A 26174-nucleotide genomic window follows, 5' to 3' on the forward strand; every position below is an offset into this window, starting at 1 on the left:
ACAGAGGTGTAGTCTACATAAAATTTCACAAGTCACATTAGACATATATATACATAGTCAGCTTAAAAGATCCTGGCATCTAAGCATTTTCATTAAACACACTTAAACATAGATAAACTTCAAAGGTTAATCTTCAGATCTGGTGGTCTTGCCAAATAGCTTATGATATAGCATAACTTTTCCCAGGCCATCTGACCCAGAGCAGGTGGCACACAGGTGGTGTTTTTGAAAGGTGTGTACAGATAGATAGTGCTTGTGGAACAAGAAGGGAACACATTGCTTTACTGATTTTAGTGTTGCAATTCTCTGCACCTAATTAATATCTCATGACAAGAATCTTCATCTTCAAGAAGGTAAATTTGAATGAGATTTGCTTTTTCTTAGCCCTACACACATCATACAAATGTATGGGCTTCCTATTCCATATTGTGTATCCATTTTGAATATGTACTATAGGACTTGATTGAACAGGAAGGAATTTCTAGTTGAAGACAGAACGTAATTTTGGGAATTCCACACAAGTAATGATTCACTTCATTATCATAAACCAGAAATTTTTGAAAACTCAGCTACAGAGTAAGTCTGCTTACTAATAAAACACATATTTCAAAATACTAAAAAAGGTTGAAGAAGATAATTAAAGAATAAATTACTACAGCCAAAGGTGCATTCTAGGAGGAAAATAGTAGCTAGTTCTGTGTACTGGGATTAACATAAATTTTAATTCAAAAAGGAAAGCAAAGCACTTGGGAAGGAAAAATCAATGTAAGGACACAGCACACAGAAGGACATAGCTGGAAACCCCAAGAAACACAAAGATCTCACAACTATTCCGCATCAAAAGTTAGAAAGTCTATGTTCAGCTCTGTTAGTGAAGGACTACATTCAGCTCTTTAAACCAATCACCATAACAACTCAGTGGGGAATACAGGTAATTTAGAAACAAAGTAACACAGTAAGAAACCGCTTCATGATGCAAGACTGGAGCACTTGGTGATATTTGCTGCATAAAAGACCAGCAGGGGAATAGCAATCTGCTAATAGATCACTACCATCACAGTAAGTGATTGTTTCCTATGCTCACTCAGGGATTAAGGAGAAAATGTATCAGCATCCTCTGGAGTAAAGTGGAATATGACTGGATATTGTGAAACTATTTAAAACTGGGAAGGAAATAAAGGATGTTACCAGGGAGATTTCTGTATCTCTTACAGAGACAGAGAAATAGTCATTAGGAATGAATTGGATATTTTCTCTCTTGTTTCTGAAGACCTTTCAGCAAGAAATATTCTTACTTCCTTCTGCTGCTTTAGTTGGGGAAAAATGCAATTCCCATAGCATGTAAATGCATTTAAGAGGATGTAAGTTTTCTTAAATTAATCTTTAATTGAAATGCAGACTCTTACATATTTTTTCCTTGATTCAGAGAAGCAGTAGAAATTCTCTATATACTTTTCTCACTAATGTTTTCCTTTCTTGATTCACTGATACAGATATAGATACCATATTTGTCCCTGATGTTTGTGAAGACAGTGTTTGCTTTTTTGTAAGCTCCCTCACATTAAGAGAGGGCTTCTGCTGACATTTTAATATGGTAATTCTATAGATCACAGGCTATCATTCTGCAGGGCCAACTACAGAAGCAAGTTTGTTTGCTTGTTTGTTTGTTTGCCTTCTTTCTCATTTGTGGTTTCATGGTTGTTAATGTTTTCATTGAGAACATTCAGCACAGAAAGTGATGAAATTGAGACAACAAGAGTTTATTGCATAATTTGCGACATAATATAGACAGAAACTTGGCAGGTAGTAAACAGCCTACTATGAGCTGTACAACTCAAAAAATAACACAAAATACCGAGTGACTTTCTAAATGTTCCTCAAACAAACCTCTATTTTGTTATGAAGTTTTCCTGACTCTCTCTTTACAGTCAAAAATCTTTGTAAGGGGTCACTAACTTTGATGACTTTCCTTCTTGTTTTTCTGGTTTTATAGAGCTCTCCACGTAAGAGAGAAATGAAGTCAGAAAGAAACCAAATTATTATGGATTCTTGTTGCTCCTAATTTCTATTATAGGCATAGTATTTGGCATCATGCAGGTGTGACAAAACATAGCTACTAAAAGAAAAGAAAAAAAACCCCGCATAAACAGCTTTTAATTTTAAAATCTGGCACGAGAAAAGATTAAACTTTGTTTGCTATAGAAACAATATTTCTGAAGCATATGTAAAATCTTTTAAATTTAAATCCAATTAGACTACTTTTGTAATACAATATTGAGCTTAATAAATGTAAGATTGAACAACAAGGAGACATTTTTGGAATAAGAGGAAATCAGTTGTAACACTATAAGATATAATGTTAAAAGACTGATCATTAATTTATTTATAAATTATAATTTACAAAACATCTTGAACCTTCTGTCACCAACTGAGTCTGTATTAGTTTTAAAGAAAAAAACAGATGTTGTTTAAAAGACATACCTTGTTGAAAATTATCACATATCACTTTCTCTTGCTGTTTTAAGAAAAACCTTGTATGATCAAATTTAACACTGTCAAAGCTCCAAGTAACAGAAGCAAGTACACCCAGATGTGTCAAATCCTTTAATACAGGGATGGCTGCTTCTTCCAAGAGGAAAAATGCCTGCAATTGGCTTTCTGGAAAACACAATGAACAAAACATACTAATGAAGTTTGGTTTCACACACCACAATTGGACATGAATATTCAAAAGACCTACCAAAACATTAATAACTTTATCTTGTTCATGAAAGCTGCAACATTAATGGAAAAAAGTTATTTGCCACAGAGCCTCCTGAGTGGTAGCAATCAGCTGATCTTCACATCAGCTGATCCATGCATTTCATAATATATGAAACTTCATGAGGAGAAGTTAGGATTTTCTATTCCTGTAACTCACACTAAGATTGTTCTACTTTTCAATTGTTCTATAGTAGCCTGTTTCTACATCATAGTCATTTTCAAAATGCTAATTTGAAAAATGCTAATTATTTTTGACTTGACTGCAGAAATGCTCTAAAATTTCTCCCCAATTGCATTAAAGGAATTTTGCTTCAAAATTAATTAGAAAAAGATAATTTAAAAATAAGCTTAAAGCTCTGGTTCCCATCTCAGGAACAGATGAGAAGACTATGCTTTCACTGGTTCTGTGAAAGAAAATCTTATTAAGCAGCACATGAGTTGGAATGAATCCATTTCCATGGAAAACCAACTAATCTCTGCTAAGCCTGCAATTTCTTAGGGCTGGGTATTTTTAATTTGAGGCTTTATAATAGCTTGGATAAATATTTTCTAGGTTCTCTACCATTTCTACTGCATGAGAAAAGTGTTGTCCATTATGTTCTTTGATACAATGCATCTTACAACAGCTAGAGTTCAAGGGGTAAGGCCCAGTCATGTATGACATAAACCCATAGTTTATTTCTACTATGTTAAAGACCTTTCCTATCAAAATGACTGCTGATCTCTTTCATCTCCATTTCTCATTTACTCAGACAGAAATGAGCGGAATAATAAACAGAAGGTACCGACTGGCATTAAGAGATTTCGTGCCTGCTAGTTTTGATCAGACATAACTCAAAGTCCAAGTTACTCTTTTCACCTTGCATGCAATTTGCTTTAGTCTTAAGATGGAGCCACATAGTCTGCTCTCACTTCTTTGCCAAAATAAATATCCATCTTGCTTCTGTTACTTGCAATACTTTCAGCCACAAAGAGAAGAGACTAAGTCTAATAATTTCTGTATTTGTTTGAGTAAAATTATTTAATATAAAATCCTATTGCAAAATTATGTAGAAGCACAGAATCACTAAGATCATTGAATTAAACAGTTAGCCCAGCACCACCATGACCCCAAATGCCACATGCTCAGGTTTTTTTAACACTTCCAGGGATGGTGAGTCCACCACTACCTTGGGAAGCCAGTTCCTGACCACCCTTCCAATGAAGAAGTTTTTCCCAATATCCAATCTAAACCTCATCTGGTGCAGCTTGATGCCATTTCCTCTGGTCCTGTCACTTGCTACCTGGGAGAAGGTAAAGCAGTTCCAAAAATAGTGTATACCTGATGGTTGAATATTGACAGTGATACTGTCTTCACTCTCTGGAGTTCTTTCCTCTATTTTTACAGTCTCACAAAAAGAATCATCATCTTTGTGAACACACATATGCTGCTCTTCAGGCTGTACCACTAAATAATGGAACCACAAGTGAATATTTAGCTATAAATATCACAAAACCAGCTCAATGAATAATAAAACTGTTCTATAAATTACTCTAATGCAAAAATACTTTCAAATTAAGTTGTTTCTGTGACACATACATTTTCTCTTCATGATTTCTTTACTGTTTTCATGGGCTTTTACAGTACAAAAACCCACAAGGCACAAAAAGGGATTAGGCCTTGTCTTCCTTCACAGCTCAAGAAGTCAGGCATTATTATATTGCTCTTCCGAAGGGCAGAAATACAGAGCTGGGAGAGTTAAGGAGCTGGTACTACTGCTCTATAATACAGCTCCACAGGAAACCTCATATGACTTTATATGGAGAAAAAAAACATTCATGACAGAAAGAGGCTGATGACCACAAAGAGTTCAAATTATGAAAAATACAACATGGAGTGTGAGTAGAAAAGCTTAGATACTTTAAACCATGCAGAAAGAACATATAAGCTGCAAATGGAAAAAGAGAAAAAATTGCATATTGAAAATAATTTTTCTTCTGTCTTCTAGCTATCTTTTGAAACTTGCTAATACTTCTATGTGACCTTCCGTTATTCCTGATACCTACTGATGCAAGAGCTACAACTTCTAGCCACAAAACTTCTTCTCTTTATTTCTGATTATTTTTCTGTGAAAGGGGCTCTTATTGAATAAGAATATTCTTCTAAATATTACTGATTTTTCTACTTAGGAATGCCACTTTCCTCAGAAAACAAGATAATAATACAGGGACAGAAGGAAAAGAAAAACTGAATTTTTATTCTAGTTTGCTCAGATTACTTGCCTTATTTTGAAAAGATATCTGGGGTTTAAAATTGGATCATTGAATTGTTTCTACTACTTCCCTCCTGTGTATTTTCTAAACATTACACACAATAATATTTTAAAAAAATGAATCAAACAACAAAGAGGTCTACAACCACTGCTGGCCCTTCTAGCTTTCGGCAGTGCGACCCTTGACAAAAACTTTTCTTTATTGCAAAAGGATCCAATGATTTATATAATTTCTACATTGATGTGGCTTATCACAGACCCCTGTATTTTAATGGGTTCTCTAAATATCAGGCGTAATGGATCTGCAACACTGGGGTCTATCTGTACATATCCTAATCTGCACTGAATCTTCTTAAATCTCCTCAAGTCTATTGCGAATGTGATACCTCATCCTTGTCAGGAAACGCAGTTCTGGTCAAGGCTCACTAGATGGCAGCATAAAACTTCAGGTACCTCGGTCTCTTACAAAATTTGGGTTATTGCTTTCTGACGCCATGAAAAGTTTCATGCATCTCTGACAGTGTCAGAAACACGTGAATTTTACCAAGCAATAATTACATACATAACATTTCATAAGATTACAATTAAACAAATGTCCCAATTCTACAGGAATTATTGCTGAAGCTTTTAAATTAAACCCCAGTAACAACTGGGGTTTTGGCATTTTTTTTTGTTTGTTTGTGGTTTTGGGTTTTGTTTTTTTGTTTGCTTGTTTGTTTTGTATTTGGTTTTTTTTTTTTTTTAATGCTGGGACATTTAACTAAAGCATAGATAAAAGTTATTGTCAAAATTCTGCCATACAAGTCAAAAAAATTCTTTCAATTTTTTTTCATATAATTTTAACCTGGAAAGTGAATTTGGAGGTATGCCACTGTCACCTGCTACTTTATGTCACAGATACTTCTTTTTAAAAACAAACAAAACACTTCCACTTTTTTTTTCTCTCAGCTATTTTGCATTTCTTCAATGCTGAACACAAAGTTCAGCTAGTTCCCATGTACTGCCATCAATGAGAACAGGCCTACGAACAATTTTCTGTTTTCCCTAATACCTGTTCTGCATTATTTGATGATTTGATGGGGTTTGCACCAACGTAGCTGGCTCAAATGAACCAGCTGTTCATTTCAGAAAATTAACAACTCCTATTCATTTTTTAGGCTACAGAAGTGAGAGTACTGATATTTGCTGTTTGATAATACAATGAATTTGAGGATTACTACTTCTCCAAAGTGGCCATGAGATCTGATTCAGAACATATGGATGGAAGAGATCTCCTGAAGTAAGTACCATTTAGAGCTACTTTGTCAGAATCGGAATAAACTCAAATATTTATTTTATGAAATACCACTTCCAACACAAAAAAAATTCTGTCCCAAAAAAAGAGCACTCCCCTATGCCAAGTATACCATATAAAGAAATATATCTTAAGGAAAACAACAAAAAGTAAGATACTTAGCTAAAAATTCATCTGCATTTAAGACCAAAAAAATGGTGCCAATTTACTTCAAATAACTGACTAGGATGAATTAGCACCTACGGTAACTAGTGAAATAGAGAAGAATTAAATCTGGAAAAATTGCAGAATAAATTGGTTCACATACCATTTTCAGGTCTATCTACATAATGTTTTTCTTCTCTTTGGGTGACTATATGCTTAGATCTCATCATAATAAAGTTGTTCAAATCAGAATCATCATCGGCCCATTTAGAAGCAAGTGCAAGTGATGCAGGCTTTCCGCTACAGGATGATTTGTCTAGTTTGGAAGACACATCTTTACAGCTCTCTGATTCAGATGGTTTGGGGATTTTCTTTTCTTGGTTTAAGAAACAAATTGCCTCTTCTGTCTTAATCTTTCTTATGCTTCCTCCAGTAAGCTCTTCCACAGATGTATTTGTACTGTGAATGTTGGCAGAAGATGCAGCACTTGTGGCAAAGTACTGCCTTTGAATCTGCAGTGACAAGTCAGGGTTAACTACTTTCTCTGACTGATGTCTTTCAGCAGACAGCAGCTCTTGGTTTGTAACAGAATTCTTCTCTTCAAGCCATCCTGAAAAATACAATTCAATTTCTTTGCACTGACATAAATGTTTTTCTTTTCTCCCTCCTCACTGGAGCTGAGGACTTTGGATGATTGATAGAGAAGGCATATAAAAAAACTTCTTTCTGCCTTCTCAGATCACTAGGATCCCTTTTCAGAAAACTTGCACTGACTAATCCTAAGTAAAAATACACAATATTAAGACACAGAAAGCCATGCTATTGTTTGAGTTTTTCAAACAATCCTATCTACGTGGGATTTATTGATGTTAGAGTTCTAGGAAGTGGGATACAACACATTTCATTTGGAAGAAAAACTGGTAATTTTTTATTTTTTAGAGGGAAAAATGAAGAATGCAAACAGTTGCCTCTGAATATATGCTTCAGTAGAACTACAACTTTTTTGCATTGTGGCTGCAATTTGAAACACATCCATTTGAAACACAGTAGCTAAACAATTAAAGAAATGAAAAAGGCAGTTAATTGGAAATGTTCTTTCATGAGCAGTATCTATAAGTTTCACAATATATCATGTTACTGCCAATCCTTGGCATTCTACAACTACAACTGGTGCCTTGCAGTCTGGCCATAGTTATCCAACAAAATCTGAATAACTTCATGCATTTTTTGTTGGAGTTTGATTATAAGTATGCAAAAAATGCCCATGAGAAATTCTGGAGTGATGAGCTGTTCAAATTTGAAATAGTCTGCATTAAAAAAACCCTCTACCATCACAAAATAAGGAATTTTCACAGTAACATACTCACCCCATTGACCTTGTGCAGGTAGGAATATGTGAATATCTGCTTTATTAAAATATTCCAAAGCAAAACTGCTACTTCTTAAGAAATTCTCCTATATGAAACTATTTTATTAAAAAATGACTGGTGGACGCTATTCTTCATCTTCACACTAATATAAATGATGACTTTGTGTAGATCAATACTTTCATTTCTACAATTTGTTCTAAGTTAGTGAAATACACCTTAATTGCATTAGTGCCCTTCCTTCATTTTAAAGTAAAGCATTTTGTTTTTAAGAGTAAGAAATAATTAATTTCCTTTATTCTTGGAGATATGTAACTCCCTGTGTGATTCTCTGTTAATGTACCTATCTTTGCCTTTATATAACTTCTTCTAAAAAAAAGATACTTACTTTCTAATTGATATGATGTAAATTTTGTGAATGTTTCTATTTCTGTAGGAAGCAGACTGTTTGCATTGCTTCCATCCATATTGAATTGTTCCAAAATTTCTACAGCTGCTAGACTTAAACCCATATGAAGCCACCAGCCCTCCTCTAGTGATCCAAGCATTGGTGCTTCGATCTCAACTGGCAGCTTTTTCTGCAGTTCAGTCAGTGAATGATGCTGATGTGCAAGGTTAACATCTGGATGCTCTGCAAAAGAACCAGAAATTCACATATACTATTGATAGACTAGAAAGATGAAAACAGTATGTCATTTTGGAAATGAAAGCTCCAAAGTACTGCTGGCCTATTACATATATCTATTATTCATTCTTCCATTTGTAACTCTGTGTCCATCAATAGATTTAAGACCAAAGCAGTTAACATTATCAGAGCAAGCATGCTTTTCTGAGTTCTGTAAGAGGAGTGAGAGTTTCAATTTTTTTTCAGAACTAATAATGTGTAGGTGTTAAATTACTAAAGTTACAAATTATCTTGTTAATTATCTGTGGGTTATTGTCATGGTTACAAAGACTTATAATCCTTACCTGAAAAAAAATTAACTGCAACAGTAATGAGCACACCACATATTATTTTCAACTATAAATTAATGTACAAATGAATTGGACAACAAAACATGCCAATATACATAACTTAATCCTGAGACTTGTAAAATGGCAGCAAATAAAGTGAAAAGAAAGAACAGTGGTAATATATATTCCGGCACTTTCATGAATAGCCTGCAGCTTGTTTTGGTTTTGTGTATTCTGCTTCTCTTCAATTCTTGTGAAGTTACAGTATTATTTTCCATCAACAGTACTATTATATTGGTTGCTACATATTTTGAAACATTATTTAAAGGAAAATATCACACAGGAAAGAGTTAAACAGATTACCAAATTTCAGTTTTTAGTTATTGTATAGTGAATAGTAGTGAACACTGTCATAAAAAACTCCAAACTCTTACTTAATTCAAATTACCTCCATAGAAGGACACATACCAACTTCTATGTTGCCACACTGTTACTTTTTATATGTACTAAAATAATCACATAATCCAAACTTCACAGGGTTACAGGAACTGGATAAACCTCAATGGCTCAATATATGTGCTCTGTAATATAACATTATCTTTTCTGCTATATTTCTCCGTGTACATGGAACTTGTAAGCATCAGTTAGAAATTGATCATCAATTAGAAATCCTTACCGACTAGCAAAAGAGAGCTCATATTATCCCGATACTTCTCTGATTGCCAAACCAAAGATTCTAAGAATTCCCTAGAGGGCTCTGCAATCAAAATACTACAAAGAACATAAATAAAACAACTTGCAGTATGACTTTTGGCAGCATTATCTGTTGAATTTTGATTTATATAAAACTACCTTTTAAACATACTCTGTCTTTAAATTTTCAGTTCATTCATTCATTCATTCATTCATTCGTTCATTCACTCGTTCATTTTTTCCTACCCTTACAAAGGACAATAGGAAAGAGTGAGAGGAGAAGCCATGAAGGCTGGATCATGAAGTAGAGCAGCACTGAATGAGAATTCTGTCTACACCATGGTTCCTACCCCAAAGGGATATTGAAATTCTTCCTGAATATGTTTGAAAGATAGCAAGGCACAAAATGCTAGTCCCAAATAAAATGAGAAGGAAAAGATGGAGGAATCCTAATCCTATGCTGGCAATAAAAGGCCTGAAATCCATTGTTGGAGGATCTCCCCAAAATAGACAATACTTTCTTAGTATATCTCTTCTGGATACTTTGCAGGTGATACTTATGCACCATATGTACTTGCCATAGGTATAAATATGCATATGCCCATACACATTCTTGCTAAATGCTTTAAATATTTACTGTTGCTTACTGCAAAAAGGAGACGGGATTTTCAGGGTAGAAGAGAAAAACGTCTATGGAAGCAATTTCCCTTTCCTTTTTCAGCCTCCTCTAGAAAACCACATATATGGACTGTGCATTCTGTCACTCTTTCACACAAAACACAATATATATGCAGCTCAAGGAATCTAAGCACTAATTCATAAATACACTGAAGTTATTTTTTCAATTATTTTGAGGATTTAGGACAGAATTTGACACTATTAAGGTCTCATTACCTGTTACTAGAGAGAGAAATAGGTTCTTCTTGAAGTCCTCTGCACAGAAAATTAACCCATGATCTTTGTTGTCTGCATGGAGGAGTTAAAGGCATTTCCATTTCATCATTCAAATATGGAATATATTCAACTGGAAATTGCATAAAGCCCCAGCCAAAACAAAAATAAAAATAAAAATCACAAAGCTACTTTTGAATGAAATACACATGCTTACAAATCTTACACTACTGAAGTTTTGGATTAAAATAGAAAATATTTTCATGGCACAATTCAGTAAGCTATATACCCCAAATATTTCACACCTAATTTCCAAACTATTTGGGGAAACAATTGCAGATCCCATTCATTTGATGTAGTTGTGGGTACATACACTTTGCACATAAGATTATTTTTATACTTAAATCATCAGGTACTATGGCTGAGATTTTGATATTTATGCCAGTTAGTCTTCTTAGATAGTTCCTCCATAAATGAAGTAAATTAAATGGGAGAGAGACTACATGCAATATTGTGGCAGCTGTAAGAACAGCCTCAGGAACTTCAAGAACAGTCAGGATTTTAATGAGAAAATTACTCTTTCAAGCAGAATTAGTACTCAATGAAATTTCTAGGGATGATCACTGAATTTACACTGAAATTACAACAGCAAGGGTTTTTTTTTAGCAGTATACAAACAAACTTGGCATGATAAAAGTCCTCTACAAGTAACTTTAAACATTCTTTTTTTCCCCCCCCCAAATCCTATTAAATGTGGACATATTAATGCTTATTGGGTTTTTTCAAATCTTACTACAAATTTGCAACTTCATTGATTTTGGTGGTTCACATGACTGCCCTGGCATTAATCTCTCTGGCATTCTACTAACTAGAAAATAGAAATCACAAAAACCACAGTTGTTCCATGTTCTATGGTAACTAAAGCAGAAAAATTGTGAATAAATCAGTGCCTCCACAAGGAAAAACACTTATAATGAATTCCCTATTCATTCCACCAGGCAGTAAGTAGATGCAATCATCATACCCACATTGCCTGGCCAATTGGCACAAAGCAGGCTATGAATCAGTCACCTGCCCAGCTGTTCACAGCTTCTCCTTGAAGGACCTAACAAGACAATTGTTAGGCAGGAAGGATAAAGGACAGTGATAAAAAGCCAGCAGACACAACCATACCAGAAAAGCAGGAAAAAAGGGTAAGAAATAAAAGTGGGTACAAAAGAAAGCAAATACTTCCAGTCAGCATAACTTCTTTCCCTCTTACTTAGAACTAAAAAGGCTCAATGAACTTACACTGTGAACTTCAGCTCTCAAACCAGTTTTTGTGAAGAGCGACAATTTTAAGACTTTACTTTGAACAGGACCGAAGCTGATCTCAGGACAGCAAAAATACCTGCCACATCTAAAAATAACTATTCTTTCTCTTTGACCAATACTATTCATATTTGTTCTTGTCCAGTTACTTTTGCCTTTGAGAGTGGAATTTTTTATCAGCCACGTTAGTTAAACTCTGCTTCCACTCAGAGTAACATTCCCCTTCTCAGAACATTGCTGACTCAGAGAACTAACTTATCTCCTAATGCCTTTTGTAAACAAACTCAATGACTAGAGAAAGACTGCTTAGTCTTATGATTGCTTCTTCTCTGAATTCAAGCAAACATATTTCACTTCTGGTAACTCATGAAGAGCAAAATTAATTAGAAGATTGTCATGCGTCTCAGCTGAAACCCAACACCCAATACAGAAACTTCTACTATCAAATGGTATTCTAGCAGTGTTTCCACACATTTGTAGGTCTTTACCCTACAGACCTGAGTCTATTCTAGGGAAAAAAAAAAAGAAAAAAAAAGAAGAAGAGAGAGAGGGAGAGAGAGATCAAAGCTGATTATGCCCCAACAATATAATTCTGCCTGATTCAACAGCAGAGCTAAGAGAGCAATTGGTAACAAAGATTAATGCAGCCACTTTCTTTAAAGGACAATTCAAGAGGTCTTGATTACTCATCTACTGCAGAATGGACAATAGCCTAGAGAAGATCATAGTCAATTTATTATTACTATATACAAGGGAAGAGTCTGATCTACTGCACTTAAGCCCCTTCTGCTTGTACGCTTTAGAAGTGAAGAGCAGTAAGCTGACTAGACACAAATTACAGTCTATCATGCTAGACAACAATCTCCAGATGTAAAATAATCTTAACTTTATGTTGGTGGAATTTGGTGTGTTTGCATTGAGCTTTTATTTCAGACACTTTCAAACTATATGACTGTTCAAATCAAAATTCCACTACAATATAGTATCTGAAGCATAATACTATTAGTACTACTGGCCTGCAGGGGACAACTATCAGCTCAGCTTAAACTTGTTGAAACTAAGATAATAAGAAGGGTCTTGGTCTGGAAAGAACTCAACCTTTCTCAAGTATTTTAGTAACTTCTGGATGGAAAACTATCAAGTGAACAAGCACTGATGGATAATACTGCTACTGTCCAATGCAACAATGGATAGATCTTTTCATAGATAGTATATACATTAGGATAAGACATACATGTATAATCAATCATGCATTGACACTCAGCTCAGATCACATTAATTTGTAAATGCTACTCCTTGTGCAGGCCTTTCTGCATTAAATGAAAGGTGAAAAATGTCACAAGCACAGCCATTTTTCTGCCTCACTCAGTCAGCAGAATTTAGCTGTAAAAACAGTAGGGCTGGCAAAGAATGTACATTATTTTGAAAGGTTACACCAGGAACCTGAAAAATCTTCAACTAAGGCTGGACAATGAGGTTGAGCAAAGCTGTATTGGTCGATGGTGTAAACACCATGACTTGGATTTTCAAGCTATTAAAGTTGGACACAGTCTATTTCCTGATCTCAGTGAAGGAGAAGCAAGTATTTGCACATTAGCAAATACTCAACAGTTTGAGTTAATTTCTGTAGAAAACAGCTCTGGTTTAACTTTTCAATCACATGTAATTACTGAACCACTCGCAAAACAGAATGTCTGAGCCTCTAGTTTTGAACCTCTAGAACTTACAAACACTTCTACCTGAATTGCTCTCCACCACCCTCTTCTGAAAGCATTTATATAAGACTTTAACAAACTTTAAACTTGTCCTTTGACTCCACAATTTTAATCAATGTGCCCTAACTTTCACCTGCTCTCTCTTGGTGGATGAGCTGTTAGATAAAAAAAGAGCTAAAAATTTAATAAAGTGCAAAAGTCATAGACATCACTTACAGCCAAAAACAACATTCAAGAATTGTAAACTTACTTGTGTTTAGTCTATAAACTGCTATACTCCAGAGAGGAGTACAGCACTTCTCCCTCCTTATGGTGCGGGTACAAAATAGTAGACTACACAAAGTGAATCTTCTTATCTATTCGGTACATGTTCTCCCACAAACAGAGTATTAGAAAAACTACTTGAAGAATTTATTTTTGATTTTTATATCTTGATTTATACAGATCTTCCTACCTGACTCACAGAATTCCAACATACTTGTGCTAATACTGGAGCAAACCTCTCGTGGAATGGCACAGTACTTGGAAATTTCTATTTTGTATGTAATTGCTGCTTTGAGATCTGAAAAAAGATTTTAAAAGGTGCCATAAATGAACCATTTATTAATATTTCCTGCCAGAGCTTTCAGTATTTTTATTGAACCTCCATGATATACTGCTATGAAAAATTAGTCATGGTTAGTAACCCCAGAAGCTTTAGCTGATTAGAGCTGTACTCAGTCTTGTCCCCTAAGCGACAGAAAAAATCCCCACCCACAATTTCCAGAACAACTAAGTAGCCTAAATTTAGTTTACTGGGAGTATGTGTATGTGGATTCTTTTGCTACTAAAATAGGACTAATACAGAACAAAAAGACCCCCAATAGGTTGACATTTATATACAGAATCCTCATATCTCTGCAATCTCAGGTTGAAACACGGCACATACTAAATGTATCAGGGGAATGCACATGAAACTGTCTTAGTCAAATATCCACTTCAAAAAATTTTGTTTCTATCTTCAGTAAGAGACTGGATTACTTCAAACTGCTGCCCTATCAGACACAGAATTCAGCAAACGTGCTCCATCCTCAGAAGCATTAATTTTCCTTCTTTGAACTGCCTCCTGTCCACCAAAAGTTAGAAAATTACTTATTTTGACTTAAACAAACAAACAACAACAAACCAACCCTCAGGGAATGCCTTTTCTCTTTTAACTAAACAAATACTGTCATACAAATCAATCCATTAATAATGGATTCACATCAACCAGCCAATAATTGTCATTAAAGTTATATTTATCAGTAGTCTAAAAGCATTTAGTAATTTTTCTAAAATTCCTTAAAGGAAACTATTACTGTCATTGAGAATAATCCTGTTATCCATGGAAATATTTAACCATTTTCCACCAGAAATCTATTTTTGTGTTTGCAATTACAATGCAACAAAAACATTTTTTTGTTTTTGACTGTTCTGCATATAATCCTCTTAGGGATGACTCTGAAAGTAAACTTAAAAACATATTGAAGAACAAAAGACCAAACTATAATAGCTATGGTTGATTATATATCACAAGTCATGGCTCATATTACATGGACTAAATCAAATGGCAAGCAGTTTACTACCCCTTAAGGAGGCATTTCTAATACCAGAAATCTGGGTGTAACACAGGTCCAAGTTCATCCACAGAAATTCTCATCTGATAAGCTGTGAAGTAATTTTTAAGTGAACTCAGTATAAAAGAGCTTGACTGTGTTAAATGCATTCAAATGAAAGGAAAATCAGGTCAAGCACTTAAGAAAGCCAGCTCTCACCTTCTCTGATCACCTGTTTGCAAATGTCTTCATCATCTACAGTGACTGGAGTTAAATTTAACATCTCTTTCAGTTGCAAGTATGATGGAATCTTAACACAATCAGATCTGCCATTGCTGGGTTTCCCAAATTCTAATTCAGCAGGTAACAGGAAATACTGAAAAAATATTAATCACAACAGAATGGACAGTAGTTTTCCTTTGATATTACTGTACAGTCAAAGCTTCTTCAAAATCTTGAAATAACTTAATTCTAAACTAATTTAAGAGCTCTTACAAGAGAAATCACTTTACTTTTACACAGCACATAGAAAGCTTTGCTCAATACAGAGTAAAATACAATGTTACACAACCTACTGAGTCAGTGGCGTGTAACAAATGTGTCTTAGAATTCCTGACCAAGTACAATTGTAATTTATTTTACTGAAAGTTTGCTTTTACAATTTTGAAAAATGGAGAAAAAAGTAGATTTGACTTCTCTAAAAAAAGAATTTTTTGCTCCCACAAATTCTAGAATGTGTCTTGTAGCTTTCCCTTTCCCATGCTCATGTCATGGCTTCCTGTTCTTTAATTTTTATTCTTAGTGTAACAAATATTTACAGAAAACTGCAAACACATCAGGTGTCAGGAGAAATAGGTGGTCAGAGTGGAAACTCCTAAAAACAGCATCCAAGAATTAAAAACCCCACAAATAATACCAGTGTTTTCTAATCTTTGAAACATGAAAGCTCAAAATATTTGGCAAATATAAAAAGAACTCAGTAAGATGACATGCATGGGAACAAATACATATCCATTATGTAGAACAACCACTAATGCAATATATAGTATGAAACAATAGAATGATACCTCTTCATCTTTTATAGATACAGTACAGAAATTCTCCTTAATCCCCTGCAATTCATTTTGACTCTCTTCCATCTTAATTTCATTTTGGAAAGTCAAACATTCCCTTTAAAAGATCATCAAACAAAGTAAGTGACTTATTTGTATTACTTAATGTCTAAGAAACTCTTAGCAATACTTTTGATAGCCATATACATGCCAGAAGTTTTTCTAAATCCATGCCTTTTCTAAGAAGGCAATTCCAAGTGATGGTGTACTGATCTGTGTAATAAATCAGGAAAATTTTTCAAGAAATAACACATTATATGCAGAGAAGAACTGCTTAATATTGAGGCCTACCTTAAACAGTTATAGCAAAAACCTTCATATTAAAATTCTTCAACATGCCAGTACATAAGTCCCCTCATGTATAAGTGCTTCCTGCAAAAGTTGCAGATCTAATTTCTTCCAATGTCAATTTTTTTTACTATACATTAAATCTCTAATCTGTTTGCCTTATTTCTATTTTGCCACCTTCAGTTTCTATTTTCAGGAAAGATTCAGCATGAAAGAAGTCAGAGTATACTTATTACTAGTTAAAGCGAAAACTAAGAGTATGTTCCTGGTTTAACTGAAAAACTTGGAAGTGAAAGTCAGGAATGAAGCTACTACTTGCATTGAAAAGCAAGGACACAAGCAGCAGAGGGATGATTTGTCAGGCAGAAAGAAAATGCTTCATCAGGCTTGCCCTTTGTGCCAGTTACACACACTAAATCTGTAGTGACTTTTTAGGGGAGCAACTTCCTCATCACTCCACCACTATTTTCTGGAGGAATATTTTACACCACAGAATACAAATTGTTCTGTGTCCAGCCTTGAGATGCTCATGAATATTAACTGAAGTTGAAGTCTGTCTAATCAAGTCACTTTCACTAAATGCATCTCCCTGTGTGCTGCACTAGGAGATCTGGACTCCCACCTTGGACCGCGGTTTTGTTAGTCAACCACAGATCAGGAGATCAGAGCTATTTCTGTAAAGCCTCACACTAGCATTTTTTCCTCACATTGCTGGTATTTCTGAAAGTCATAGAATTTGGATCATGTTATCTTCACTGGTTATTTACAGTATTCACACAACGTTACATCCGAGAGTCACTGTCAGACTGGGGCTCATGTCTGAAAAAACAGGCAAACAACGCCATTCCTCCTTGTTCTACTATATGGGTACAGTTGGTTCAGTTAAAATCTGCTTTATCTTTCCTGTCAGTCATGCAACCTTTCCAAGTGCAAAGGAAGCAATACAGTAGTTCAGACATGAAGTAAATCAGCACAAGATTTAGCCAGACTATGAATGTATGTACACAATGAGTGTATTAACAAAATACTAGGCCCATTTGTGATACAACATACATGTTTTAATGTACTGGTTTGTTTACATTCATTACATAGATATCATTCAATTAAATTCAATCAATGTAGCAATACAAAACTGAGCAAAACTGTAAGAATAATTTATATTTAGACTTGAAGAAATATAATTCAACAGGGTAGGTGCATAGATTTACTGGTCACACATCTGAGAGGAGAGAAAAAAGAAACATTGAAGCATGTGTAAAATCCTAGTCCTACTAAATATAGTGATATTTTCATGAAAGGGAATCAGTCAGTTTGAGGAAGGACAAGGTCTCTTAAAGATGTACATTTTTTTAGTACTCCAAAACGAATATCCTGATTGCATTTCACACCTATAGAATGTAGAAATGACACAATTTCATTAATTCAGTTTTCTTAATGCATATAAATTTCACCCTCATTTTTTCCTAAGATGAAAAGCTGGAGCCTTTACCTGTTACAAATATAAACTAGTTAAAAAGGTAAATACAACAAACATCAAAATGTTAATGGCATTATACACAGACTATTTTTTATGTTTAATATTACACAGCAATTTATAGGTACCTGAAAATATTCTCTGCTCTTAAAATCTGTCCTTCAGAATCTAAAAGGGGATCTTTCACTAAAAAAAACTGTAGTCTGCTCAGAAGTATAGATAATGTTGGCAGTTTTCTACGAAAATTTTCCAGATTATCAATAAAAACAAACTCCTCTTCCAAACATAAATCTGACAAAATAGAAGAAAAAAACCACATTATAAAACAAGATAAAAATACTAAGAATTATCAGAATAAAGAGAATTGTTGAGCAACTGTTGGAATACTACGAATGTCAGAAAAACTTAAACACTTTTTACTTTAAGTTGAAAAATCCTAAAACATTTAAAGTGCAACAAAGTCTAGACTTCCATGATTAATATGATAACCTCTAGTTTTCTTCAGGATTTTCTTTTGTCTTACAAAATACCCGTTAAAACAAAAGGTATTTTCTTTTTTTTTTTTCCTTGTTTGCACTTTCAAGTATGATAAAGGAACTTCTGGGGTGAGTTCTGGCCAAGAAACAGCTCAGTGCAATTTTAAATGTAGAAATGAGGCACTCTTTCCATACATGTCTAAACTTAAATGCAGATTTCCTAATTCTGAAGAAGAAAAAAATTATAAAAAAGGTTGCAAATTACTATGATTTCAAGAAAGATGACATCATCATATCAACACAGTCATCAACAATCAATAGCAGCCCTGTGAGCAGGACTGGGTGTGCTGGTGGGTGAGAGGCTGGACATGACCCAGCCATGGGCACTCCCAGCCCAGAGAGCCAAACGTGTCCTGGGTTGCATCCAAAGCAGTGTGGGCAGCAGGGGAGGGAAGGCATTTTGCTCCATCTGGAACCCTGCATCCAGCTCTGGGGTCTTCAGTAGAAAAAAAGACATGGATCTCTTGGAGCAGGTCCAGAGGAGGGATCACAAAAACAATCAGAGGAAAGGAACACCTCTAGTTTGAGAAAAGGCTGAGAGAATTGGCATATGTTCAGCCTGGAGAGGAGATGGTTCCAGGAAAAGCTTACTGTGGTTTTAAAGGAGGCCTATAAGAAAGGGAGGGATAGACCTTTTAGGTCTCAGGTTTTAAACTGAAAGGGGGATAATTTAAATTAGATGTAAGGAAACAGTTTCTTACAACAAGGGAGGTGACTGATGCCCTGTCCCCGGAGGCATTCAAGGTGAAGTTGGATGAGGATCTGACTGACCTGTGCTGATTATAGTAGTGTTCGGATTCCCACAAAAGGTTCTTTCCAACTCAAGCCACCACATTATTCTATTTCTTTTGAGTTTAAACTACTGCTCTCCTGAGACAGGAGTGATCCAGTAACAACTTTTCACACATTCCCTTACATTTGCAGTATGAAATTTTACATTTTACATATTTTACACATATATAATACATATGGAAGGGCAAAGGGAGCTTTTTGTTCTTCTTCCTTGTTTTTTACCAATATGGAAGTCTCCTCATTCCCACATCCTCCTGTGACTCCTTGGATGATTCCCTATCTGTAATAATTCTCTGTTCTCTCATCATGCCTGGAAATGATGGATACTGATTATGTTCCCACCAAACTGTTTTATGATGCTAACTCAAACAGATCTCCATAAAGAAATCTATCTTAAACTTCTTTTGGCTTGCATCTCTCTTAAATTATTAACACAAGCCCTGCTTCTCCAGGAAATAAATCTGCCTTCAGTGGTTATACATTATGCAACTGCAAAGCTTTTGATCACCCAAATGATTTCATCAATGCCTCTGGAACATGTGCAAAAAAATTACGGAAGTTAACAAGATTACTCTACCAAAACTTAGAAAACAGTGAATTGAACATTTTACCTTGCTGTGGTTCTTTAAATTCAGTGGCATAGTAAATCTTCAAATATTTGTCTTGGGTGGAGTCTCCCTTAAAACCATTCTTCGTAAGTAAAAAACACTCTTCTGTGCCAGTCTGAGAGCAAGGATTTGAGCTTGGAATAACTTCTATTAAATCATTGCTAGCCTGAAACCCTACAGAGAAGATAGGTTTCCTAAAAAACATAACAAAACAAAAATATCTGACACTTAAGCTTTACCAAAATCAGTATTATAACTTCCCTGACTTATCAGTGAATCAACAGCTCTTATGTGCTTTGAGAACTTTGATAATCACTGTGCTCACCAAAGAAGGTTGGAAATTACAGAGATCGCTCTATTCACTGGATCCATGGTCAAACTACACTGACCATGTTCAATTCTTCCAAGAATTCTTCCCAAGAAAACGTTGTTTAAGTTTACATCCAGCACCAAATTGAACAAAAAGAAAAGGGCATCAGTGATATTGATGTCATAACATTTGTGACAAAAATTTGACGCTGGGTTAAATGTACACTTCTGTTTCAAAAACCAAGAAGAAATTTCAAGTAACAACAATATGAAAAAGAGTGTAATTGAAGAAACAGAAACACTTCAATTTCCTGTAACTTTTTATACTAACCTCAGAACTACTATTTATTTATTTACTACTATTTGTTAATAATTATTATTATTAATAATAATATTATTTATTATTAAAACCTCCCTATTGTTTGCCAAATCAGTAGGAAAATCATTTGACTAGGGAAGGGAAAAAAAAAGGCTGTCATTTTCCTGAGCTAAGCATCCATCTGGACAAAACAGTCACAATAGTTGATTAAAATATGTGTTAATGCTGTGCTACTCATATAAATTGACTGCAACAATACAGTAACTATGACGAGTGCTGACATTTCTGAAGCACCCAAATCAGCTCATCTACAGTTATTGTACTTAATACTCTTATTTCAGACAACTGATTTCTCAATTTTGCATCCTACTGATTTATTCATATTTTTAATCATACTTAGCATTACACCATCTTGCTATTTGCTAGTCATCTAAAGGTAATTCTCATAAAAGCAATCAGTGTATAAGTGTACCTCTGAAACTCAGTACAGGACTTCATGTGAAAACAGCAATAGAAGGGAATCTTTGCTACACATCTTAAAAAAATCAACTATTTTACAACATTTTGATTATTAAGTTAATTTTGAAACTACATGTAGTATAATTCAAAAGTAATAACCATGTGGTACAGATAATAACTAATCAAAGTAATCAAAGTTTCGCATGACATAAGCCTTTGAAAATACATGAACCTTGAAAAACTGCCCAAGTTACAACTTCACTGAAATCAATGGGTTTCACTACAGTTTTATAGATAGAACAAACCTAAGTTGCTTGTTTTGAGACTACACAGGCCACCTCTTCCAAAGTCAAAGTCCCAGTAAGACTTTTCTAGAAAATGGCAAATATTTTAAGGCAGACTATTCTAATTATGAAAAATATGTTCAAGTCTTATAGCTTGTACAGTTACATGAGATAATTGTCTTGGGTTGGGGAGGGGAAAAGCTTATTTTCATGTCATGTAGGACACTTTCTCCAATGTCATAAATAGATTACACAACCATAAAAAAATTATATAAAGAACCAGTGAACTCCATAAAACCACAGTACAATCTTCAGTGAAAAAAAGCATCTCTAAGCTATCCGATAGTGTACATCTCCAGCATACTTGCTACTGTCAGGAAACATCTCCATATACTGTTTTCATCATTAGCTTATAATTCACAAAGTACCTGAATGATATCAAAGAAATCATAAATGATTTAAAGTTACTTACTTTTCCAGGAAATCCTCCACAAGTAAACTTTTCTTCCACTTTTGATCCAATACTGAAATAGCAATCATGTTCTGTGTTGAACCAACTAAGACAAAAAGGAGAGAAAAAAAGTCATGCAAAAAATATTAAAATTATTTTTAATATATTGATTAAATAATTGCAGAGGTTAATCAAACTTTACACACAATGTCTAGAAGAAACACCACCTTTAGTTTCCATTAACAAAGGTAATACAAATGCACAAGTAAGGTGCAAACACTTTTATACCTATATCTACTTTGTCATTTGAAAACCTTTTTCCCCACATTTCATAACCTCAGCATCATCTTCCAAACCTCTACCAGCTAATCAGATTTGGTGTTTTACTTATCTCTGATCATTGCTTTTTCTTCCACAAACACTTCTCCAGAAAGAAGTCTTTCTGGAGATCTCTACAAACTAATGAAATATCATCTCATTTATTGTGCCACTCAAATATCCATTTGTTTAAATTCGGGCCATGAAGATGTTCTACTTTTAAAAGCAATAAGAACTGGCATAATGCTGTGTCTGGAAAGAATTGTTTTTAACCAGATTTATCATATTATGGATAAACACAAGCTTTTCCTTTAATCTACAGAAAATCTAAACTAAAGGATTATATAACATACTTCTAGTCCATGGCTTCCTATACTTATCATCAGCAAAGAGTCCATTGAGATGATACTTTTCATCTTGATGTAAACAGGGAGGAAAGCAAAGTGATAATTTCCAGATGGAAAACTTCTGCCTTGCCATGCTCTGAATAAAAAAAGGCATGTGATAAAATCATGAGAGAGACAGTTCCATTCTTTTTGTGTACTGCTTCTTCAAACATTCCCACTGCTTTCAAGGGTTTTCTACTAGAACAAAATATTTTATAATTAAACCTTATTTTTGTAATGCTAACACAGTCCAAACTGAGAGAAGATATTAACATTTACCTGATTTGCTATTTAACTTTTAATCTACACCTCTGAGTATGCACATACATTTAGCTACTAACCTAAACTTTGAATGTGCAATTACAAGTGCTTATCTTAACACTTGGAATGGTCTCCTGAATGGACACATGGATAAGAAAACCAGAAACATTTTAGTATCATTCCTACTATTGGTGTTTCAAGTGCTTTTAATATTCTAAGGCCTCTTGTCTTTCATACGCCATTATGAACTAATGAAAGCCTTTTTAAAGCCTTTCATTTTCACCAAAAGTGGGGTAGTAATCAGTTGAACTCTGGAACTAAATAGTCTATGTGGCAAGCTTAGTAACTTCACTGAATACCAAGTTTAATAAACTTACAGTTCTTCTGTCACAGAAACCCATGCCCAGTTTTGTATAAAGAGCACAGAATAACCAGTGAGTTCAGGAAGCAAAGAAAAATTATACTTACACATTTGTGTTTAACAAGATTAAAGAAAGAAAAAGAAAGAAGTTGTTCTTTAAAAGTATGTGGAGTAAAAGGCATATTGGAAAAGAGAACTAGCTACAGTCATGTGGTATAACACAATGAATGAGACCAGAAACTTTTCTCTACTTGTAAACTCATTGCCTCACTTCAGCTATGTTCCTTCAGGTCCCAGAACTCCCCACCCATTCCAACATATGCTGTCAAGCCAATACAGCTTGTAATGTTGGACACCACTAGAAAGACTGGGAATATTTCACTGACTCAGACTGGAACCAGAATAACCATGGTACTGGTGCAATTTTCAAGCCTTCTCGTCTAAGAAAAAAACCAAAAAACAAGAACAACAAAATAACCAAACCCCACCAAAATAAACCAACACCAACAAACAAACATAAAAACACATGAGAAGCAATGAAAGCAAAGACTGTCACTTCATTAATGCAAATTCTTTTTCCATTTCAGTTTAAACCTTTGTTGATAGTTCCACTTCTGTAAATGCTAGTTAATTTTAATAAAAAAAAGCAAAAACTCTTGCCATCATAGGATCTTTTCCTTAAAAGGCTCTTGTGAAAAAACAAGTCTGATCCAATGCAGTCCTCTTGCCTAAGTCAAAGCATGGCATTTCCTCAGTGATCTCTTTCACAAATTCTGAATAAATAAGACAGAATCAGACAACTATGGGCAGCTGGACCAACGTCTTGTTACTGGCCATGTATTAGTTTAGGTAATCTCTACTGAAGTTACTGCTGAAATAACTGCATTTATAAAATAAAAGGCAGCTAGTGAATTTCCTAATAGAGATAACAGAAACAGAAAATCCTAAGGCTAACCCTTCTCTTCATTAAAAGAAGCTGTCAGAATTGGCACATGAAGGTTGTCAAAGGACTCCTAGGTTGAAGAAGAATGCTACCGTAGAAGTAGAAGCTACTGAACAAATAAGTATGTGCAATAATAAAACAGACCAGAAAGAAATTTGAAACACCACTATGTAGTTTTACTTAGGCTAACTTTAGCTTAATACCTAAAAATTGTTTTCTGTCCTGAAATTTGTGAAGTGGAAGAAATACATCCTAGAGCCATCATCACAGGTAATAGCCTTAAACCAGGAAAATTGTGCATTTTACAAAATATTTTAAATGAAATAGTTCTAACTGTAAAGTTTAAGCTGAATTAGTTCATTTTATAACATCTGATAAGACACAACCTTTCCTGCCATTTTCAAATATATAAAACTGTTTTTCAATGTCACAATTAATGGCTGAAGCATTCAATCAGTGCATCTTTATCCCTATGATAAAAGAAAATAGAAAGAAGAAAATGAAGAAAATAGAAAGGTCTCTGCATATTTCTCTTCTAACTGAAAGTTATCATGTGCATTTTCCCAGTCCTATCCACAGTGCATGTATTGTCCGTTTATAACATTAGAACACTTTGCACTACCAAGATGATTTTGCAATCACATCTACAACACTCAGGAGCATGAAATATGTAACTCTTGCATCTAGGATGACGGAAAAGGCTCCTTCCTTCAAAGACATTTATAAAGGGAAGCTGGAAAAACTATACCTGAAATTGATATAAGTACATAACAAGTATATTAGGAGCAGAATTCTGCATCCAGTTGAGTCAGATATGAGCAGGAAGCAGTTTGATATAAGGTCCTTGAATTCCAGTGTTTTCTAAAAGCTGGAAGCTTTAGTCAAGTGCACTCAATACATGAAAAATCAACTTATCTTTCTCTAGAGGGTAGCAATTAGGCACAAGAGTGGAACCAGAAGAGCACAGCATATCCCTTTCACAGTCAGATCTGTAATACCTTTAAATGTGTGACCACATCCATTAACCCCTTCTGGTAGCACTACAGAGCAAGATTTACACTGTTCCAGGGCAGCCATTCAGCAGGTCACTCAGCATTTCTCTTATAAATGTTTTCAGTTGTCCTGATTGTCAGCATCATCCTCCTCAAAACTCACACAAGAAAAGCCATGTAATTATTCTGTTTTCCATGGAGCCTATAACATGTTTTTGCCAACACATCTATTTTTTATTTGTAGATAATATGGAAATAACTGGTGATGAAGCTGAATGGAACCACATTGAGAAGATTTCCACCCAAACACTGCATGACAGACTGCATACTGTTGGAATTACAGTAGAAAAACAAGTTCTGGTTGCTACAGTCTAAGAAAATAGTAGGTTCATACACCAGCACTATACAGAAGAGCTGCTGTACTCTGAGGAAAGGGATGTGGGCAATGTTACATAACACAGATCGCACTTTAACTGCAAGTACTATTGCTGGACCACTTTCCAGGCTGCTATTCTCCAGTTATGTGCTAGGAGCACTTCTGTCTGTCCTTGTACTCTCCCTGAACTCCTAAAGGCATCAGGTCTTGCTGAATTGCTCTGCTCGCACACTACAAATGCCCCCTTCTGGCAAAGCACCACTCTGCTTCTCTACAAGAGAAACCTTGTATTTGGTCTGTAGCTTTTCTTTGAAAATTTTAGTTAGTAAAAACCCAATTATGACACGGTGCTTCGGGGATAAGAGGTTGGCAAAATCATAGATGGAGACAGGAAGGAAAACACACAAGGCTTCTAGATCTTACCTGATCAAAATCTGTAAAGCCAAAATATTCATTGTTGGTACGGAAAAGAAAAAAACCTCCTTTCCATGAATTTAACCTAAGACATTGCAAAAAGTTTTCCCTACAATCATTAAGGAACACAGCATTGTGTATCACAATCATGTGTACTCTAATACATGGCAAAGTAGCTAGAAAATTGGATTACTATCCAGAAAGTAATTAATTTAAATTAATGCTTTAGGAGGCACAGTGTATTCTCCAAAGAAACCTCTAAGCAGAAATCTTGAATGTGCACAATAAGTAAATTGTAAATGCAAGAGACACTAAAAATAACTGATGCTTTTCAGTGTATGCAAAACTGTACTTAAAATTTTTATTAAAAAACCTGTAACCACTTCACTATGTTATCCCACAAAGTGCAGCACAACAACCTCTGTGAAAGAGAATTCTAAAGAAAGTAGTTCTTCATATCTTCTTTAACGTCTACTCAATCTTTTCATCAGTAACTGCTATATTTCATTCAGACTATTATGACAAACAATAAA

At 34.7% G+C, this 26174-nt stretch overlaps 1 protein-coding gene and 1 long non-coding RNA gene across 17 annotated transcripts in view; one reads left to right on the forward strand and one right to left on the reverse strand.

Moving 5' to 3' along the window:
* The window catches only part of SHOC1 (shortage in chiasmata 1), a 94608-nt gene that overhangs the window by 20464 nt on the left and 47970 nt on the right, over nt 1–26174 (reverse strand). For 6 of the 16 annotated variants that reach the window (XM_015652620.2, XM_015652625.2, XM_015652619.2 and 3 more), the window contains 13 exons: nt 22262–22391; nt 21612–21696; nt 19772–19962; nt 17961–18123; nt 16026–16128; nt 15178–15334; nt 13839–13946; nt 10362–10491; nt 9451–9545; nt 8209–8451; nt 6617–7063; nt 4085–4210; nt 2482–2658 (listed from right to left, as the gene is read on the reverse strand). In XM_015652620.2, coding sequence (XP_015508106.1) covers nt 2482–2658; nt 4085–4210; nt 6617–7063; nt 8209–8451; nt 9451–9545; nt 10362–10491; nt 13839–13946; nt 15178–15334; nt 16026–16128; nt 17961–18123; nt 19772–19962; nt 21612–21696; nt 22262–22391 — 2155 coding nt within the window. Of the gene's footprint in view, nt 1–2481; nt 2659–4084; nt 4211–6616; nt 7064–8208; nt 8452–9450; nt 9546–10361; nt 10492–13838; nt 13947–15177; nt 15335–16025; nt 16129–17960; nt 18124–19771; nt 19963–21611; nt 21697–22261; nt 22392–26174 lie in introns of those variants that run through there. The other 10 variants (XM_015652623.2, XM_015652626.2, XM_015652624.2 and 7 more) reach the window with 10 other exon arrangements.
* On the forward strand, nt 11–26170 carry LOC107216095. Its single transcript, XR_001525387.2, has 4 exons — nt 11–1059; nt 3912–4056; nt 6173–6294; nt 25096–26170. It is a non-coding gene; the product is annotated as an uncharacterized LOC107216095 (long non-coding RNA).

The sequence above is a fragment of the Parus major genome, chromosome Z (genome assembly GCF_001522545.3).
Source record: "Parus major isolate Abel chromosome Z, Parus_major1.1, whole genome shotgun sequence".
Lineage (NCBI taxonomy): Eukaryota > Metazoa > Chordata > Aves > Passeriformes > Paridae > Parus > Parus major.